The sequence below is a fragment of the Typopeltis vanoorti genome, chromosome 5, assembly GCF_054136105.1.
Source record: "Typopeltis vanoorti isolate ZY-2024b chromosome 5, IOZ_Tvanoo_1.0, whole genome shotgun sequence".
NCBI classification, from domain to species: domain Eukaryota; kingdom Metazoa; phylum Arthropoda; class Arachnida; order Uropygi; family Thelyphonidae; genus Typopeltis; species Typopeltis vanoorti.
In genome coordinates this window covers 105,360,388-105,383,165 of record NC_143553.1, presented here as the reverse complement: position 1 = coordinate 105,383,165, position 22,778 = coordinate 105,360,388, and the positions used below count along the sequence as shown (strand labels likewise).

General features: G+C 37.1%; 1 protein-coding gene across 1 annotated transcript in view; it reads right to left on the bottom strand.

Moving 5' to 3' along the window:
* The window catches only part of rg (A kinase anchor protein rugose), a 1,380,990-nt gene that overhangs the window by 1,068,775 nt on the left and 289,437 nt on the right, over window positions 1–22,778 (bottom strand). The window contains exon 14 of the mRNA XM_090393458.1: window positions 22,362–22,470. Within this exon, the coding sequence (XP_090249584.1) occupies window positions 22,362–22,470 (109 nt within the window). The remainder of the gene's footprint in view (window positions 1–22,361; window positions 22,471–22,778) is intronic.

Genomic DNA, 22,778 nt, shown 5'->3' with positions numbered 1-22,778 from the left:
AGATGACATCTGACAAGAAATGTGAAGATGCACAAGGTTTATTTTCCTATGAATAGAGCATTTGAGGCACTGCATATGAGGACTAAGCGAGCAAAAGAGTTGGTAGAGGTAGTAGGGACAAATGGCCTGACTGGGGACAAGGAGAATGTAAGATTAGATATCAAGAGGTTGTTGAGAAGGATAAAAGATAATAGTGTGGCAGGAAAGGTGTGTTGCCCCAGGTATGACAGTGATGAGATGAGACAGAAAGCAAGAATTATGATTATTATTATTAAGAAAGACCTCCAGGGAGTCAGGCACTCATTGAGAGAGGCTAAATACTACACGCACCAGCAACCATACTTATCTTGAATTCATGCACGCTGCTTGCACATACGCATCCAATGGCAATCCATTCCAATCATGACCCCCCCCCCCTCGAGAGAAAAATCTAGCTCTCATCCCCTTCTTAGCAGCATTCAATCTCAGCTTCCAGGGATGTCCTCTTGTCCTTTCCCCACCCTCCATAATAACATGAAAAATTCCATCAACTGAAATCCTGTATGATCCTTTCAGAAGTTTGTAAGTCTCAATCATATTACCCTTCTTTCTCCTATTTGCTAGTGTCTGCAGTCTACAAATTCTCAATCTGTCTCATAATCAGTATTCCACAGTCCTTATATCATTTTTAACTCTCTTTTGCACACACTCTCTCTCTCCACTGTATTAGAATCATAACAGAAACCAGGAGATCAGACCTGCGCACAATAGTCGAAGTGAGGTCTTATCAAAGCCTTGTAAAGAGGCAAAATAACATCTTTATCTTTACATGTTAAATTTCATTTCAGCATTGCAATTATCTTTTGAGTTGTATTTACAATCTTTGCTACATGGCTCTTGAACTTCAACTTCCTGTCTACTAAAACTCCAAGATCCTCATAAGTTTCTTCATGCATAATCCCACCAATATAATACAACAATGAATATCTAACCATGCCAAAGTGCATGATTTTAAATTTACTGACATTGAACTGACATCCATTTTCCCATGCACACAATTCCAGTCTATTCAAATCATTCTGTAAGTACTGCAGCAGCATTCATCGTTACCCAGCCATCTTTGCATCATCAGCAAATAGCTGTATGTCACCTGTCAAATCCTTCCCAATATTATTAATGTACATATTGAATAACAGTGGACCAAGGACTGATCTTTGTAGTACACCACTAGTTACCTAAAATCTTGCAGACTCACATCCTCATATAGCACTTTTTGATATCTGTCAGTTAGCCTCCTAACCATGCTAATATTTTATAATCCAAACTAATCTTCTCCAATTATGCAACAGTCTTCCATGCATTCTATCAAAAAGCATTAGCAAAATTCAAAAGTATCATTGTGTATCCATTCCCCTTGTCTAGTTCAATGGTAGCATTATTAGAGAATGTCAGCAAATTGCTAAAACATGACCTTCCCTTAGTAAACCCATGCTGTTCATTGCAAAGTAGAGATCCACTGTAAACTCATTTCTGAATGCGAGCCATAATCAATTTTTCCAGAAAGTTTACTGCCATTCCTGAGATACTGACTGATCTAGTTGGATACATCGGTCTTTGCACCACCCCTGTGCAATGGGATTACCATACATTCTTTCCATTCCTGTAAAATCATTCCTGTTCTGAGACTCAAATTATATAGCCTGGTAAAATGAATAGCCAGTTCAGCTGAACACTCTTTTAGCACCTGTGCTGATATCCCATCAGTCCCTATTGCTTAATTCAGTTTGTGCAACAGCTGTAATACAGTAACCCCCAGAGTTACGTAAGTAATGCATTCCATAAATCTTTACATAACTTGAATTTTACATAAGTCGAATTTGTAAATTGCTTAAGTGTAACTTCGTAAGAAACAGCAATATTTATTATTATTATATGTATGTATATATACAGATATGTACAGTATATTATTTACACAGTATTATTTTATAAATGAAACATCATGCAGCAGTATTTACTCAGATATAAACTACAAAAGTATGAAAAATATATAAAAGAATATAAAAACAAAGTGAAATAACATTTTTCAAATAAACAAATGTCTTGTGACAGCTAATTTAGCTCTGTAGTGAGATAGTCGGCGCTGGTGGTTGATGGTTGAGAAGAGAAATGCTGTTCTCTGGCAACTTCTACCCCCTCTCGATGTTGAAGGCCGAGCGTAGTCAGAGTTGTCTGAGTTTTCATCTTGCATGTTGTTGTGAGCGGCATCTCACAAACATGTCTAGAGTAGATTGCGTGGTCACACGCTTTTTGTCATCGTAGATGGCCTTGTAGCTAGACATATCGGAATGGATATGGCGGCTAACATTCTCGAACCACTCAGTGTTCGGATCCATCGATTCTAATTTTGCTAGCGCCATGTCTATCAGGTTAAAAGCCTTGGCTAGTCCCTTTGTTGTAAATTTCTTAACGTCTGGAGTTGGCAGTTCAATCGGCATAATATTTTCTTCGGAATTTTGGAATGCCTCCAACTGAATAAGGTCATCATTAGTAAGCTCTTCATCGCGACTCAAAAGAAGCTCGTTAACGTCAACGTTATCCACTTCCAGCTCAAACTGCTCTTCCAGTTGCACACACGTCTCTGTCGCTTGCTGTAATTCTTGTGTCAACTCAACAACCGTATCAGTCATTGTCTGCTCTCCTTCCTTTAAACAATTTTCCACAGTTTCAAGGCAGCGTTTCTTCCACACAGCGTTCATTGTTGTCCGCTTGACTTCATCCCATGGCACCCCGATGTTTTTGATTGCGTCAAGGATATTATAATTCTTCCAGAAATCACGTAGAGTAATGCCCTCACCACTATCAATGGCCTTGATTGCTTGGGAAAACATATGCCGCAGATAGTAGGCTTTGAAAGTCGCAATAGCGCCTTGATCCATAGGTTGCAACAGTGCAGTGGTTCCAGGAGGCAGGTAAAACTTTTACGTCAGAATGAAAGTCATCCAACTTTTCCATGTGGCTGGGGGCATTGTCCAGGAGGAGAAGCACTTTAAACAGGATTCCTTTCTTGGCACAATATTCCTTCACCTGGAGAATGAAGTGGTTATTGAACCAGTCTGCGAATAGCAGACGTGCAACCCAAGCCTTGGTATTGGATTTCCAGATTACGGGCAGCCTACTTGGGTCAATGTTCTTAAAGGACCACGGTCTCTGGGAATAGTACACTGCAAGCGGTTAAGTTTCAAGTCCCCTGAAGTGTTGCCGCCAATCATAACAGTGATCCGATCTTTTGCGATCTTGAATCCAGGCATAGATTTTTTCTCTTTTGCAATAAATGTCCATGTTGGCATCCTCTTCCAAAACAGAGCTGTTTCGTCAACATTAAATATTTGCTCAGGCAAATATTCCCCCTCAATTATTTCTGCCAGAAGTTCGGGAAATTTACTTGCCGCATCTGTATCTGCACTTGCTGCCTCACCCGTGACTTTGATGCTGTGTAGATTTGTATGTTTCTTGAATCGTTCGAACCATCCAGCACTAGCTTTAAATGCACTCTCCGTGTCTGTGATGCCAGCCTTCTCTTGAAAATCTAGGTCTTTTCATAAAGACCTAGCCTTCTCCTGGATAATCAGAAAACTCAATGGTATCCGCTTCTGTGTCAGATCCTCGATCCAGTGAGACAACAATTTCTCCATCTCTGAAATCGGGCACAACCTCTTCTTGGTAATGATTGTGCCCTTCAACATCACCACACCTTTCATGCTTTCAACAATGTGAACTTTATCCTTCACTATTGTATTCACTGTCGAAAAAGGTCGATTTAATCCTGAGCTATTGTTGATATAATTTTCCCGTCTTCATACATACGAATTATATTCAACTTTTCTTCTAAAGTAATTGCAGACCTTTGTTTTTTAGATTTATTACCAGCATATTCAGTTTTGCGTTTCGAATCCATTTTAAGGGTAAATAAACAACGAACACTAACGGTGATAAACAAGCGACTCACTTGTTTATCACTAAGTGATAAACAAGAGAGGTTAGTTTATCACCGTTAGTGATAAACTAACCGTGCGAGGCATGGACTACTAATGGGTCGGGGAAAGGAGGAATTGTTTACGGAGTCCTTATTTCTAATTGGTAGGTTTCAGTTTGGATGTTACGGCTTTTGCGCACTTGTCCTCTGCTGCTCTCGGCATTTACCGGCAACCTGTCACTGCCTGTTACTATTTGTTACATTTGCTATGAATGCCGAGTCTAGTTAACATTATGTCGTTGCATACTGCAATGGATGTCAAAGACGCAAAAGCCACAAACATGTTCATAAGTGCTAGTAGTTGTAATTTTCGAGATTTATTATGTAACTGCGAATTTATGTAAGTTGCGTATTACGTAAGTCGGGGGATTACTGTACCTCCTTTTCATAATTGAGTTTTTTCAGAAGGGGTTACAGTGAACTCAATGTCGCATACACCTGGTTGATAGCTTTTAGCAAAATGGGCATTCATTAGTTGAACAATCTCTTCTGCATAAGTCACCCTCACACCATCTGCATTTAGAAGAGTTATTCTTTCAAATTCATTCTTTCTTTTACTTGCAGCATATCGATATATATAGATAGCATACCTATAATTCTTGTAGGTTGTCTTCAGCTTGCAGGGCCAGTTTTTTTCCATACTTAGACAAATATTTTCGTACAACAGTTGTGACTCTATTGGCCTGCTGCTTATATATTTCATAACAGACATAATTTTTATGCGCATGGTATTCCTTCCACATCATCCGTTTCTTATGAATCTTTTGCTTAACAAGATTACTTCGAGTAAGTATTCTTCAAACTCTCAGGACACATTCTGATATTGCATCATTTAAGTATTTTTTAAATGTCTCCCATGCACTCGATATTCTTCCCATTCAGCAACCGATACCATTCCGTTGAACTCAACATACTCCTCAGTTGGTCATAATTTCCTGCTTTGTAGTTCAGCATGTAACCTTTTCTGAATGGAACAGTCATAAACTTAGTCACTTCCTAAGTGAGTACCGCATGATCACTGTCACCCACCCGGAGGCAGAATAGTTGTCTTTAAATGAAACATCCTCTGAGACTATAATCAAATCTAACACTCTTTGACCTTGAATTACTTCTGTCACATGCTGCTTGGGAAGGTTGTCGTGCAGCAGTTTAATAAATTCAGTTTCATTCTTCTCATGAGATTTTACTGCTACCTAATCAATATGTGGATAATTAAAGTCTCCCATTATGATTACTCTTTTCACACTCGTTGTCTCTATTTGGTGATGCATTTCTTCATCACTAGCAACAGATCCATTAACTCTGTAACAACACCCCACTATGTAATTGATTTTGTTAGATTTCACCTCACACGAGATGGACTCAAATTCAATGGCACATGAAATACCGTTACTAGTACTACAATCATAGTTCTCAACACTAACTGGATTCAAGTCACCCAATATCTTTAGCAGCATGCCCCCCCCCCCCTCCTCTCCTATTTGGTCTCTCCTTAAAAATACTGTACCCTTTACACTCGATACTAGTTAGTATGTCTGATTCTGATAGCCAGGTCTCACTAATGGCTACAATCTGAGGTCGCAACATATTAAGCAAGGCAACAAATTCTATCCCTTTGCTTCTGATACTCCTAGCATTCATATATAGACACAATATTCTACCCACATGTTCTTTTGTATACTCTTGTCTGCAGTCGGCATGACACAGTTGGACAACTTAGATCTCTGTTCTTCTCTAGCGTCTTATGCATGTAGACATCATTATGTCCCTTGCACATGTTTCATGGGGTCTAAACTAGACAAACATAAAGTTCAAATCGTTCTCTCCTCGTAATCATTTCCACGATAATGCCCATTTCCATCATTAACACAATTATATAAGATTGTCGCTTTTACACTCATATTCTCACCATTCCTTCCATTATAATTTAGTTTTCCTGGCTTTCTGTGTCAGTGAACTAAAGTGAACCACATCATCTACATCAATGCCATCTACTGCCCACCACCATCACCACTAGTATTTTCACAGACAATCACAAACATCCATATCCACAGTTGGGACATGGATGTTTGTGATTGTCCATGGTGGGATTCAAACCCACAGCCTTTTGGCTGGAGAGCACAATAAGATAACCACTTGGCCAACCAGGCCTTCTATACTATAATGGAAGAAGTTTTCTCTTCAGAGTTTTCCAATTAATGGAGGTGTTTCTCTTGGCTCTTTCATACAACTTCATCCTACATCTTTATAAACAATCTTCCTCACTGGCCTAAAAGTGTATCCTCACTTTTGCTGACGGTACAGTTTGAAGTCAGTCAGGAAACAGTCTTCATTCTTCCTACTCAATACTACAAACATTGCGGTGTTCAAATATCAAGCAGCTTCAAGATTAGCTACAACTTTTTTTTTGTTTTGTTTGTTTTATGTTAAGCCCATACATGAGAGGTTGGTAGATCACAACCTATAGTACATTAGAACCATGAATGGTTTGGGAAAGAAGGTACTTGTTCACATTAGATTTGAATGAGTATAGATTGTATTCCCTAGGGAACACATCAACAGGAAGACTGTTCCATAGTATAGCAGTTGCAGGGACGAAGGAGGAAGAGAAGAAACTTGTTCTGTGGGTTTCAAGGTGCACTGCTTAGGAATGTTGAGCAGCAGCTACATGTATTCCAATGAGCTTGGTACTAAGTGGGGGAATTACTGGTGCTATTTTGGATAAATATTTTCCATAGAAATATTTGTAAAAGACACATAGTGCAGAGACCAATCATCTGTGTGAAAGTGGTGGTGGTGGTGGGGGGGGGGGGGGGGGGGGAAGTGAGTTGGTAAGAAATGGGACATTAATAAGTCTATTCGCTCTCCTCTATATTGAGTCAAGCTTTTGAGAGAGCTTTTGGGGGGCCCACACCATATGTCAGAGCAGTATTCAATGGATGGGCATATTTTTGATTTGTATAAGGTCAACAGCTGTTTGGGGGTGAAGTGACGCCTTGAGCAAAAGAGAAATCCTAGTTTTTTAGAAGCTGAGGATGCAATGGCAGAAGAGGCTTGATGTCAGGGTAATTCCAAGAAGAGAAATCTCAACTTGTCTGGAAATTTGGGTGTTGTCAAAAATAATACTGGGAGAAAATGGTTCTATTTTATGAGAAATGAGAAAGTACTATGTTTTATTTGCATTGAAATTGACTAAGCTATCTGAATCCCATTGGAGGATGGCTTGGAGGTCTGAATTAAGGGCAGTGGTGGTTGCTGATCTGTAGGTTGAGGTGAGTTATGTGGAGTAAGATTTATCAAAAGAAAGGGAGGAGTGCAATGTGCTGTCATCTGCAAAACTGTGTATTGGTTTGGAGGCAAGCCGAAGTAGGTTATTGATATATAGTAGGAAGAGGGTTGGTGAGAGGACAGAACCTTGAGGGAACCCTAGCATTAGTCCTTGAATGATGAGAGGATAAGGAGCCACCCACCATCACCACACATAGTGAGCATCCAGACAGAAAGCTGGCAATCCAATTACAGAGGTAACTAATAATTAAGGAATTGACAGCATACACTAGAAATATAAATTAAATAAACTTTAATATATACTTTCCGATATTTCGGCAAACGTCACGTTGCCATCTTCTTGGGAACTTAATACATTAGTTATCATGTTTAATCAGCATATAAGCCTCTCTACAAGAATTACAATCAATCACGGAGATTCCTTCGCATGCAAGGCCTGCCATTATGGCAAACTGAAGCTGAAGTTATCCAGACAACTTAACTGTCTGGCATTCCTAAAACGCTGCCGGGATAATCAAGTCATCCCTAACTGTGTAAAATTTAAACACCACTTCGTTTCACAGAAAGCGCTCCATATCTACAACCGGGCGAGCCAGGCTTTACTTCGGGAGCAAATTACCGCTACACGCGGTTCCCTAGCCGACATAAACAGAGCTATTTTAGTGCTAGAAAATGAGCTTTCAAAAACGCTTAATCACGAGCTTTGGTCAGTAATACATGACGTCTCGTGTACGGCGGCTAATAAAGAATTCGAACGAATACGGAGTCGACATATCAACAAGTTTGATAAATTAATAAAGAACTCGGTGTCCAAACCTAAACTACAAACCAACACTGTAGTTAACCTTTCTTCAGTTATCTTGAAGCCTAAAGCACTCAACGCTCTGTCACGTGGTCACAACTTCGCCATTGCTACTAGGAAATTACCGGCCGAGGAATTAATGATCCAAATTGAACGCGGGATTCGCCACCTTCCAAACCACATCGCCAACGATATTAGATTGGATGTAGCCTGTGTTCTCACAAAAGCAAAACCTCCAAAAACCAACATATCCATTAGTGAATACAAGTCACTACAAGAATTGAAGAAAAACAAAGAAATAGTTATCACCAAAGCGGATAAGGGGAACGTCACTGTGGTACTCAATCTTCACGACTACACAGGGAAGCTTAAGGCTTTACTATTAGATTGAGCCACTTACCTCCAAACAGAAAACTGGCAATCCACCTACAGAAGTCCTGGTTCAGACCGAATGATGGTGGTTTGCCTAGTATGCCTTTGTGCCAGACCCGGTCAAAGGCTTTGGAGATATCTAGTGCCACCACTTGAGATTCGTCAAACCTCTCCATAGCATTTGTCTAGAGATGGGTGACGTATGCGAGTAGATCTCCTGTTGATCGGCAGTGACGGAATCCATACTAGTGGTCATTTGTTTGGTGAGTGTCTTCAAGATAGTGTAGGAGGTGGGAATTGATGATTTTTTCCATTACCTTTGACAGGACTGAGATAAGCGAGATAGGGCGGTAATTGGCTGGCAGTGTCTTGTCACCCTTTTTTGGGAATGGGCTGAATACAGGCCAATTTCCAGTTTGTGGGGTAGATTCCAGTGGTGTAGGAGAGTATATATAGATGGCATCGGATAGGGGTCAGTTCTGGAGCACAAACTTTCATTACAATCAATTGGAGGAATGCCATCAGGGCCAGGAGACTTTTTTGTGTCTAACTTGGACAGTATTTTCTTATCTCGTCCTGGCAAAAGGATATAAGGGGACATTGTATGTTGGGTGTCTGGAATGGTTGGTGGGACATTTACCATCATCTTCAGTTATGCATGCATTTGAAGTAAAGTATGAGGCCAGAAGATTGGCTTTTTCTGTGGGTGAACTGATGCAATAGAGCCATTGAGTGTGATAGGGGTGGGAATAGTGTTGGACAGAAGTTGCTGACAATTGCTTGGGCGAGAGACCAAAAGGCTCGGCTGCTGTTTGGACAGGCTGCTAGAGTCCTGCTTTTTGCTCTTTCAAACTCTGTTTTGGATGAGTCGACTGTTTATTTGCATCTATTATGGGCTTCGGTGTAAGCCTTGAAAGAGGATGAGGTTCTTGATTTCACCCAGTTGTGGTATGTCTGGTATTTCATCTCTACAGCCTTGGCACATCTTTTGGAGAACCAGTGTTTCATTAGGGAATGGCAGTTCAGAGTGCTGTGTGGAATGTATGTATTCATGCCGGTAAGGATTACTTTGGTAATAAGTTCGGTGCATATGTTTGGATTGGAAGGCCGGAAGCAATAGTAAAACAATGGGAATGCGGCATAGAAGTTGCAGAATCTGTCCCACTTGGCACTGTTACAGTGCTAAACTACTGTTGTATGGGAGTGTCTGTATAAACGTTGTTGCATGGGGGAGGAGATGAGCACTAGGTTGCGGTCAGAATATCCCAGGGGCTCACTACTTTCAACTGTGTATTTGGAGGGTTTATTGGTGAGGAAGAGATCTAAGGTGTTTGGGGAGTGGTTTGGGTTATCTGGTAATCTGGTTGGCATCTGTACAGGTTGTGTAAGGTCGTCAGTGATGGCAAATGTTTCAGCATCTCTGCCTGCAAGATCTGTACAACTGGAGGAGAAAAGCCAGCTAGTATTGTGGATGTTAAAATCTCCTAGGAGGATGATTTCACTGCTGGGAAAGTGGGATTGGAGAAAGTCGCCTTTTAGGGAGAGGAAATTAAAGAGCTCAGGATGGTTGGTTGCATTTGGGGAGCGATAGAGACAGCAGATGAATTTAAATGAGTGGGGAAGATATATTTTCAACCAAAGAAAGTCAAAGTTGGGTGATTCTAGTTTGGGTGCTCTCTGGCAAGGTATGTCAGAGCGGATGTATGCACAGACTATGAACACCCTTGGGGTGAAAGTTGTTGAAGAGTGAGTAGTTGAAAGGTTTAGATAAGTGGTGCTGGGGGATTTGAGATTTGAGTTTCTGCTAGGAAGAGTAGGTGGAGTTTGGTAAACTGTAGGTGGTAGCGGACACCATTCAGGTTGGAATTTAGGCCACGGATGCTGGTGAAGTGGATGTATAGATTTTTGTGAGTCGTATGTTGGACCACATGGGTCTTGCACATTCACTATGCGGTGCCTGCCTGCTGGTCTCCATGGTGGCTGCTAGTGGCATCAGCTAGTTTTTTCACCAGTTTATCTTGTCTGTAGTCAATGGTCCAACTGTTGTCACTATTTTGATGTTTTTCTTCGAGTTGTCTTCGAAGCTGGCGTCTTTGTTCTCTTTGTGCAAATGTTAGGTCTGGTTGTGCACATATATGCGATTTGGGACAGGTGTCCTTGAACTTGTTGTTGAGCCCTGTTATTATTTTTGATGTGCTTGTTGGCATGTCGCAAGTCACTTGTACTAGGCGCAGAAAGTTCGTACCATACATCTGCTGTTACAACTGCAGTTAGTGAAGTCAAGGTGACAATGCTTTGGATACATTAAAATGAATCAGATGGAAGAAAACTACTATGCTTCACCACAGCGAACACAAACTTCAGGCTGTTCTCAGAATCAGCTGAAGGTTTAAAAAACCCAAAATAAATAAATAAAAATGGTTGGGTTAAACTTCCCAAGATTTGGAAACATTAATCCTGGTTCCTAAAATTTATCATATTAGGGTCACACTGGGAGATTTACCAACATGCACTTTGGAAAACCCAAGAAATACATCTGCTGTTACAACTGCAGTTAGTGAAGTCAAGGTGACAATGCTTTGGATACATTAAAATGAATCGGATGGAAGAAAACCACTATGCTTCACCACAGCGAACACAAACTTCAGGCTGTTCTCAGAATCAGCTGAAGGTTTAAAAAACCCAAAATAAATAAATAAAAATGGTTGGGTTAAACTTCCCAAGATTTGGAAACATTAATTCTTAGGCTTCCTGCTCACAGTTAAGGATAGCCAATAGCATCCACAGAGAGTGTCTTTTACAGGACTTTAGGATTCTGGACGTATTTCTTCTGCTTATTGATTTTTGTGTGTTAACAATTTTAATATTGTATCCCTGATGATGTCTTTGTGATAGAGATAAATACAGGAATGATTAAACCTGTGTTTAAGTATTTTCCTGTGCTGTATTCATTCCATAATAAATTTAGTTTAATTCTTTATCCAAGTGTGAGCAAACAAAGTTTGCACCTGAAAATATCTTCAGGACTGAGGCAAGGTGGTGCAAGCTCTCATCACTCCTTGTCTCAGTATCTCCTACAATGCAAAGCACATCTCCTTGCAGACATGTATAATGCCATGCATTAAGGGAAGGTCCACTACCCAGACCAGTTTCGACATTTATTGAAGTCTCGTCAGTGAGAGGCGGACCCAGAAGTGGTGACACTAAGGCAGAAGCAATGGAGAGATCATATTTACCTATATGAGTTGCCAACCAGTGTACCACCTTATTATTAAATTACTCTGGATTTAGAGAAAGATGTTGGAAGTTTATTTTGCACTTGGTTAGACAATAATAAATTTAGTTTAATCCTTTATCCAAGTGTGAGCAAACAAAGTTTGTGCCTGGTAGTGGCCCTTCCTTTAATGCATGGCATTATACATGTTCGCAAGGAGATGTGCTTTCCATTACGGAAGATACTGATACAAGGAGTGATGAGAGCTTGCACCACCTTACCTCAGTCCTGAAGATATTTTCAGGTGCAAACTTTGTTTGCTCACACTTGGATAAAGGATTAAACTAAATTTATTATAGTCTAACCAAGTGCAAAATAAATTTCCTGTATTCATTCCATTAAACCTAATTATGGGTGTTAACTATCACCTAAGACTAAATACTCGCTGACTTATTTACGAATATAATATCATCTGCAGAATGTAAAAGAGCTGAGATTAACACCTCCAGTTTAGATATCAGGATTAATACCACTTTCTTTTATAATGTTATTCACATAGATGATTATTAATGTGGATATAATGTTTACCCTTGTCCTAATGATTTTACATCAACGCATTTTCCTGAACTTTCTTCAGTTTTAACTAACTCTTTCTACTGAAATATAAACTATACAAGGGTGGACTGAAATGTTCTCGGCCTAACAACGAAAAAACTGTGATGTCGCCACAGTGGTGAGCTATGGAAATTTCAATAAAGGGCTTGCATCGTCGATTAATACAGCTTTTATTAATACAGCTTGTGTACAAATGCCAATCAAAAAGTATGAAGATACAACCTGTAAAGGCTATCATTTTTAAACCAATATTTCATGATCTAAACATGAAATAATTGCACACAATCATCTGTGTTAATTTATCTTACATATAAAACACATTTTTTTTACCATCAAAATATAATAAGAATAAAATCTTTTATAATAGCACATATGAAATAGTCTGAATTTTTTATAAACAAAATAAATTTTTTTTGTTTGCGATAGAAGTTTTTATGACAAACAATCTATAAATAATAAATAAATATTATCTAAACACAATAATACTGAAGTATGTTATATTTCTCTTTGTTTTTATACTTCAGGTGATAATCAATGGTACCAATCAAGGAACATTATTTTATAGTCCTATTTATATATGCGATTGCCAAAAGTGAATTCTTATTTGTAAAATGGTAGTAACAGTAACTATAATATTTTATTTAATAAAATCACTTTGTTAGGTTACCGTATGAGTTTGTCACTTAATATATTTCAAAAAAATTGTTTTTTTTTTGTTTGTTTTTTTTTTGAAAAAATAAAAAGTAAAAAAGAAAAACAAGAGGCTCACAAATTTGAGAAAAATTTAACAAAGGGCTCGGGAGACCCCCCCCCCCGGAGCCCCTTATAGCTCACCACTGCCTACACAGGTTCTACCATCAGATCATTATGGACAAGACTACAAGAACACTTCTGTGACTGTAAGATCCCTATTCCAGAACATTTAAACAATAAAAAATGCAACAACCAAAAGAAAAAAAAAGGATACAAAGTACAGGAAAAACTCAGATAGCAGCCCACGTCCTTGAACAAAAACATACTCCGCAAATCGACAAGGATATAATATTACACATACAAGACAACGAAACAATGCTTAGAATATCAGAACGATAGCCAATGTGACAAAAAACTCAATAAACATCCACCAAACCTATATAATCTCCGAGATTTGGAAGCTCCACAACATAAAAATTAGGCCAAAGATAGAAACACCTAACCAACATGACATAGCATCCCCTTCTCCCATGAGTTTTGAAGACGATGGTTGTCAAAACACCCCGTCGCTCCCACCCCTTACTTTTTTCTCTTAAATCTCTCCTCTTCCCCAAAAATATAATTTCTGTCTTCAGATCCTTCTCTCACAACCCCCAGCCTCCCAAAACGCTCTCTACTTAATCTTAATAATAATAATAATATTTAGACAAAAAAAAACAGGGTGCTTAAGGATCAAAGCTATATAACTGAGAGGAGACCTCCACATAATATTTAAAGGAATGTGTAGAACCAATCAGGGCTTCTAACCTAATGTCCAATCCTCACCTTCTCGTGGTGCACCCTGTTAAGTATCTAACTGGATACTGAATGAACGAGGATGGGCTGTCAATTTGGGATTTAGCCGACCAAACTGTATTCTTATTGGCTTAAACAAAAATAAAAAATGATGGTACAAATGGCAGAATTTCATGCCAGCAGGGGCATCGCCCGGTTAAACAAGGCCTCCCATTGTTTTCACCAGGGAACCAGGGTAAAACAGCGAAAAGTCAGCTACTGGAACCAATCCTAAAACCCACTCCCAACTCAACATCATCAGCGTTCAAGACCAGTACTATCAACATAAGAAGCCTGAATGGCAAAGAAATGCAGCTAGCTGAAGAACTGGATAAGTACCAGATCGACATAACAGGAGTGACTGAAACAAAAAAGGCAAAAACTGGTGAGATCTTTCTGAGCAATAAATACAAAATGTTATATTCAGGCAATGACAATCAAGGAAAAGAAGGAGTAGCCATAGTATTCAACACAAAATACAAGACTAATCTTCTTGAATGGCAAGCAGTCTCAAGTAGAGTGATGTGGGCAAATATGAGAATGGGGATCTGGACAATGAGACTTATTTGTGCCTATGGTTCCACAGAAGGTTCTACTATGTTAGTCCTTGTTGGGGATCTAAATGGGGATCTAAAGTTGGTCCTTGTTGGGGATCTAAATAGCAGAGTAGGAAATGATTCTGAGACATACAAAAATATTTTGGGAAAATTTGGAGAAAAGAGCAAGACTAATAATAATGGCAAATACCTGTTGGATTTCTGCTCAGGACATGGACTGGTTATTACTAACACAATGTTCCAACATAAAAATGTGCACAAATTCACATGGAGAGAAGAAACAAGGAATAAGAAAAGTCTCATTAACTATGTTATTGTTGATAGTGATGTTTTCTGCCTGGTAAAGGATATCAGAGTATACAGAGGATTTGAAATTGGAAATGATCACCATTTAGTCTTGAGCAGGATAAAATTGAATTTAATTTTATCCTGCTCAAGGATAAAATTAAAACTGAGCTGCTCAACTTTTATTCACTCAAGTGAATAAAAGTTGAGCAGCTCTCAGATGTGAACTGCAGACTAAAATACACAAACATGATTGAAGAAAAAATGAAAGAGTTTGAGAACAGGACCCAAACCTTGGAGATTCAGTGGCATGCCCTGAAGAAAATACTGATTGATTCAGCCAGAGGGGAATGGTGAGATTGTCTATAAGGACAGGAAACTCAGAACTCTATGGTGGAACCAGGAAATTAAAGAGGCAGTGAAGGAAAAGAAGAAAGCATATCAAAAGTTCCTGGCAAGTAAGTCAGCTTGTACTCTTGGAGAATACAGAGACAAATGTAAGAAAGCTAAACACTGTGTAAAAGTAGCTAAACAAAAGTAACGGGAGGACTTTGATAAGAACATAGAAAATAAATATCAAGAATGTGGCAAGATATTTTGGAAGTTGTTGAAGAAGTTCAGAAATGGAGGAAAGAGTGCTGTAAAAGGAATTAGAGATGATAAAGGTGATATGAAAACTGGAGAAAAAGATATCCTTGATGTATGTAGTAATTACTTCGAAAAATTGCTAAATGAAACAAGCAGTGATGACAGCACAGTAGTAAAAAACACTGACCAGACATGCAATCAGGAATACATATCCATACTTGAAGTAGAAAAAAAAAAAAAAAAACATCAAAAGCCTGAAATGTGGAAAGGCAGCGGGAGTAGATGATATTCGACCAGAAATTACACAGCAAAAATTCTGGCACAAATAATTTTGGAGAGAATTAAGAGTAAAATAGAAAAAGAAATGAATGAGGAACAGTTCGGATTCGGAACCAACAGAGGAATTAGAGAGGCTACAACTTGTCTAAGAATTATTGGGGAGAAAACACTAAACCATGGTGGAAAGTTGTTTTTGTGATTTCAAAACTTTGAAAAGGCATTTGATACAGTGAAACATAAAAGGCTTTTTGATATTCTAGAAAATACTGATACTGACTCTTATGACTTGGAAATTTTAAAGAGATTATTTTGGACACAAACAGCGTCAGTATGTGTTAAATGGAGAGGAAACAGGAGAATTCCCAGTGGAGAGAGGAGTTAGATAAGGATGTAAGTTATCACCATTATTGTTTAACCTTTATAGTAAACAGATGCTTAGAGAGGATATAGAAGAAGGAAATACAATAAATGGAACAATCATTAATAACTTAAGATGTGCAGATGATATGGTGGTGATGGCAGAAAGCGAAAATGGATTACAATAAATTGTTCTAAGAACTGAAAACTCTTGTAAAGAGTACAGACTAAGGATTAAAACAAAGAAGACCAAGATAATGATAATGGACAGACAAATAGGAGATAATGTAAAGATAAGATGTGGAGGAAAGATTTTAGAAGTGGAAAGATTTCAATATTTAGGGTAGCTGGATTTCAGAATAAGGAACTTCAGAGTTGGACATTAGAAATAGAATAGGCAAAGCTAAATCAGCATTTATGGAAATGAAGAGAATTTTAATAAACAAGAATATTAAAATAGGTGTCAGAGTTGGAATAGTTAAAGCAATAGTTTGGAATATTGCAAGTCATGGAAGTGAGTCATGGACACTCAGAAAGAGAGATATGGAAAGAATTAATGCATTGGAAATGTGGTGGCATAGAAAGATGGAAAAGATTAGCTAATACAGACAGAGAGAATATCAAATCAAGAAGTTTAAAGACGAGTTGGGATGGAAAGAACACTGCTTAAGAATATTATGCAAAGAAAGACCAGATTTGCAGGACATCTTCTGAGAGGTTCTTCGGGACACCTGACAAGAACTATATTACAAGGGAAAGTTGAGGGGAAGAGAAGACGTGGAAGACCAACTAGAGAGCGCAATGATATCATGGAATGGACTGGTTTAAGAATGACTGAGGCAACAGACCGAAAGAACTGGAGAAGAGCTGTTCATCTGCTGCAACCCTCTTGCTAGAGGATGCTACCGGATGACGACAACGTGAGAATTACAGAAGTATTTCCCTACTGAGTGTTCCTGGTAAGATTTATGGAAGTATACTTGAAGATTTTCACTTTACGACAAATAGTTGAGAATTCATGGGAATATAACAAAGATCTGTAGTTTTGTAGATCTGGAAAAGGCATATGACAAGGTATCAAGAGGAAAGCTATTGAAAATGCTAGAGTTGTATGGTATTAATTGTGCATTATATCATGCAATACTTAGTCTTTATTTCAGCTGTAAGTCAGCTGTTAGAATTGAAGAAAGTGCAGGAAGATAGTTTAATATAAAATCTAGTGTCAGACAAGAATTGCATTATCCCCTCTCTTATTCATTATCTATATGGATCACATTACGAAGTGGTATTAAACCTGATATCAAAATTTGAGATGTTAATCTCTGCTCTTTACTTTATGCAAATGATGTTATACTTCTAAATAAATTCAGTACAAGTCTGCAAGATTCCTTGACTAAATTGAATAACTGTTGTAGTAGATATGGCATGAAGGTCAGCATTAAAAAGACAAAGACAATGAAAATAGGCAGAAACACTGAAAATATCAACTGCATTGTGAATCGAGAACCTATAGAACCAGCTACTTAGGCACACGATTTTTAGTGAAGATGGTAAATTAAATATGAAAATAGACAACAGAATCAACAAAGCTGGTATGCTAAGAAGTCAACTGAATACATTTATATGGAATAAGAGAGAAATTAGCCAAAACACAAATTAGCTGTGTACAAGACAGTATTCAAGCCAATTTTAACTTATGGATCTGAGAGCTGGGTCAGAAGTAAAATAATAAAACACTTGACCAAAGACTAGAGGCCGTAGATATGAGAGTCCTGAGAAAGATTAGGGGCATGAAAAGATAACATCAATGGCAATATCATATAAAAATGAGAATATTAAGAGAAAACTTGACATTGTCAGCATCCAAGAATGTGTTAGCAGAGCTAATTTCAGGTGGTATGGTCACTTAAACAAAATGGAAGAGAAAAGATTAGCAAAACAAGTGTTCTCTGCCGATATAGGTGGATTGATACAGTAAAAAGTGCCTTAGAAGATAGAAATATAAGATCTGATAATGTTAGAGTGTTGATAGGTAACAGACTGATTTGAAGGAAAATTGTAGATAGGAAGTTGGTAATGATGTAATTTTTCATGTAGTACTATCATATTCTGTACACCCTTGAGGGTATATATATCAGGAATTTGATGATGATGATATTAAAAAACCATTTTTTTTTCAAATAATTTCCCCATATTACCTCCAATCCCCCCCTCCCCCACAAAAAAAACCTTCCTTTAACAACTTAACAGTATAAAGGCACATCACTTGAATAAGGAGAGAAAACAACATCCAAAAAAGGTATGTCCAAAATTTCTCCTGTATTTTATTCTTCATATATTAGTCTTATAACACTTCAGTAATGCCCTAGAATTTTAGGTAAAGAGCCAATTCCATTGTAAAAAAAAAAAGGGGCACTCGTAAACGAAAGTAGACTATATTAGCCATTAAAATAATAGTTTATTTTAGAGGAGTAACATGGGAATTTTCCAAGAAATAATACCTATAAAATTATTTTCATTTTTCAACATAATCTATCTTAAGACTAATACATTTATTCCAGTGATGCTCCAGCACTATTATCCCATCCCTGTAGAGGTTCTCAGTAAGATCTGCAAAATACCCCTCTACATCTGCAATATGAATAAAAACGCTGCCCAGCGAGGAAGAGTTTTAGTATTGGGAAAAGATAGAAGTCAGAGGGAGACAAATCTGTCTGGATGTTCCAACAATTCATAGTGCAGATCCCTTTATTTTCCCATTGCCAAAACACCTTTGTGAGCAGGTGCATTCTCCTGATGAAAGATGATTTTTTTTCTTCTGCAAACTGGGTCTTTTCTCACTAATTTTTTTTTGTCTAGTCTAGTTAAAAGATCGGAATAATATTCCCCAGTTATTGTTTTACCCTTTTCAAGATAATTAATAAACAAAATGCCTTTAGCATCCCAAAACACCGATGCCATGACATTTCCTGCTGACAGAACCGACTTTGTCTTTGGCGCTGAACAACCGGCTTCTGTCCACTGTTTGGATTCTGGTGTGTAATGGTGAATCCAAGTCTCATCCATAGTAATAAATCGATACACAAAATCAGTTTTATTCTTCTTAAAATGCTCCAAACTCTGTTCAGAGATTTTCATGCAAGTGCATTTTTGATCTGATGAGCAAGCACACGGCACCCATCTTGCACAAAACATTTTCATTTGCAATTATTCATGCAAAACATATCTTTGAAATGCCTATAGTCTCAGCAATTTCATGCACTTTGACTCGCCAGTCATCAAATACTATGAATGATTTCTAGTGTTGTTACACTCTTTGCACGTCCATCAAGTGGATCATCTTCAAGACTGGTATGGCCACGTTTAAACTCGGCAACCCATTTCTTAATTGTCGAAAATGAAAGAGAAGCGTGCCCATAAACTTTTTTGAACTTCAAATGAATTCCTTTTGGCATTAAACCTTCTTTTACAAAGAATTTTATAACCGCACATAACTCAATTTATCCATTTCAAGGGATACAGACAACACTTTTGCTTCAGACAGCTGTATAAAACAAACTACTTGATAGAATGACTTGCAATTTCACATGGATGCTTATGACAGATGTACCAACTTAGGGAAAAAAACATCTTGCCAACAGTGTTGCCATCTATTATCGAGGCCAACAGCTTTTCAGACCACCCTCGTATATTATTTGATATAGCAAACAAGTATATTATTTGATATACCCTGCACAACTGTAGAGTGAGAACAGCTTTTCTACTAGCATCTCATCATATGCCTTCAAGATTTAAAAAACTTAGGAAAGATTTTTTTTTTATAATCCCATGACTTCTCAACTCATTGTCTTAAATGAAAATATGATTCTGACATCCTGTATTTTGTTTGAACCAATCTTCATCCCTACATTTCTCTTTCTACAGATTTCCTTAGCCTCTTCTCAAGTATGTATGTATGTATAAATCTCATCTCTTCCTTTTTTTATATATGGGTGCTACGAGAGTTCTATTCCAATTATCTGGAATTTGACCTGATAGTCCAGTCCTGAATTATACATTGCAACCACTGTAAAACTTTTAGAAAAACTCCATATTTCAGCATTTCTGATTGAATATCATCAACTCCAGCTGTCGGATAGCTTTTCTACCTTAAGTATTAATATGTTCTCCAGCTGCTTTCCTCTTGCATTTTCTATCACTGTTTTTTTTTTCCCTACTTCTTGTTTGTTTCATTTAGCAATATTTCAAACTAATAATTTCAGAGATCCTGCATACTTTCATATTTCGTATGATACCTTTATTATTTTAAATACACAAACACACTATTTGTATATTTAAAATGATCAGTACCCCAAGAACATTCTGCAACCCTCTTCATATTTATCTTCTATATTCTTACCATAGTCTTCTCATGAATTGTTTAGCTTCTTTTATACACTACTTTCTCACAATTTTCTCTGTATTCTCTCCAAGTAGATGCCTAGTTACTTGTTAGGAACTTTAACTATGCCTTCCTGTTTTCCATAATTGTCTCTAATTTCTTGAGTCCATCATGAAGTTCTGATTTTTCTCTTCTTGTGAACAACTTTGAAGTGTGCCTCTCTAGCCAAATCTGTAATGTTTTCATCAGAGTCTGAGAATGGGTCTCCAAGGTCTGATTATTGTTTTCAAACTCTTTCTTTCTTTTCTTGAATAGTATATGTATATTTAATTCTTTAGTTTAACTGAAAGCTTCTCTACTTTCTTTTTAAAACTTTCTTACATATTTTTTTTTAATATGATATTCATTTTTATCCTGCTCCAATACCAAATGGTGATCACTTCCTATTTCAAATCCGCTATTCATCATATGCTGTAAACTAGCATGAGGATACTGCTATTAACAGTAACAGTCAATAAGACTTTTCTCATTTCTTGTCTTTTCTCTGGATGAATTTGTGCATATCTTTAATGTGTTGGAACATGTTATTAGTAATTACTAGTTCATGTGTTAAAGAGAATTCTACCAGGTGGTTATGATGATTATTATTATTTGCTTTGCTATTTTCTCCAAATCTTCCTAGAACATTTCTATATCTCTGGTATTCATTTTCTGCACTACTGTTTGTTCTCCAACAAGAACCAACTTTTTCTTCATGTCAGATGCCTTCTCTAATCAGTCAGAATTCCTCCACTTCTCCCTCAGAACTATTTGTAGGATTATAGGCACAAACACGTTGCCTCATTGCCCCATTCTCCATTTGATATCTGACCACACCACTCTATTTGATAGAACCTCATTCAAGAAGATTGTGTTCATGTTAAACGTTGAATACTATAGCTACTCCTTCCTTTCCATGATTATTATTGACCTGAATACATCTTGTATAAATTTAGAAAAATCACACCAGTTTTTGTCTTCTCTATCTAGGTAACAGCAATTACTTCTCTGTGGTACTTCATTAATTTTTATATTTAAAAATGTTAAAAAATAATGAAGAGAAAATGATGAGAGAGAGAGAGATGATAAGTAGTGTGTGTGTGTGAATACTCATAGTCAACTTATAAGGTTATGAATCTCCTCGTGTTATGAATTGTGTGTGTGTGTGAATATCCATAGTCAACTTATTGTGTGTGCATGTGCGTGTGTGTGAATATCCATAGTCAACTTATATATAAGGTTATGAATCTCATGTTATGCATTACTGTTTGGACACAGTGGTGACTGCTTAATTCATTTGCCATTTGTTTTTCTTTCAGCACTGAGTGAATCAGTCTCAGACTAGCTATGAGGTCAGCACCTTGAATGCTCTAGTTTCTTTACAAACAAAACCAATCTCAAACATATTTAGATAGTAGTTACATATAAATTTGGGTATAATCTGTGAGTTTATTCCATTGCCACTCTAAACGGATGTAATCCTCCTAGTAGAGATCTAATAAAATAATAACATAATTCACAAAAGCTTGTGTAATTCATTGTTTAAGTATATTATCTTGTAATCATTTATAATCAAGTTTTAAAATCCCTTATGAAATTAAACAAGTAAGTGAGATTGAAACAATCTTTTAATCATGAAATTGGTTCTGTTTGTGTGAGTGTAAAACAGAATGGAAATTATTTTTTAAATATTTAAACTTGGTCAGTAGTGGAATGTAAAACAAGCTATTTTTATTTACAATCATAATTTTGTTTATGCAAATAATAGCTCAGTAACTGAATAATTGCAGTATATACTGGATAACACATGGACTTTCAATTAGAAAAGAAAATCTAAAAATACTTCAAAACATATTTGCAGATTCCTAATGTCAGCCAAAATCACTAACATCTATAAATAACATGTAGAGATGAGTTTGGTCTATTGTAATATATTAGGCTCATATTCATGATTTTCAGTACTGTATTTGTTACTCATATTAAGCATATTAAGTTAAACAACAGATGGCATATGTAAATGATTAATTTAAAGGAATGCAACAAACCTTCTGAAGAAGATAACTAATGACAAGAAAAGCTTTATTTTGAATCATATGCTGCTGGACGGTAGGTGAACTCTCAACCAGGTCACATATAAAGCCTATTAGAGTTGAACTGGAAAAAAAAAATACAGTAAGTTTCAATTTTTTAAGTTTTTTTTTTTCTCCTAGAGAAGAAAATTAGAAACTTTGTTTCATGATGAGAATTTTTTCTTCTAACTTGCTAACACACATTTCAGTTATTGATTTTTTAATTTGTTCATAACTATATAATGTTTTTTCACTACCCAATGCAATATATATATATATATATATATATCAGTGGTGTTGTGTGTCTATTTAGGTTAGGTGTACTGTCGTATGGCTTATGCAACCTGCGCTTCAAAATTCACAATAAAATTCAAATGACCATATGATTGTATT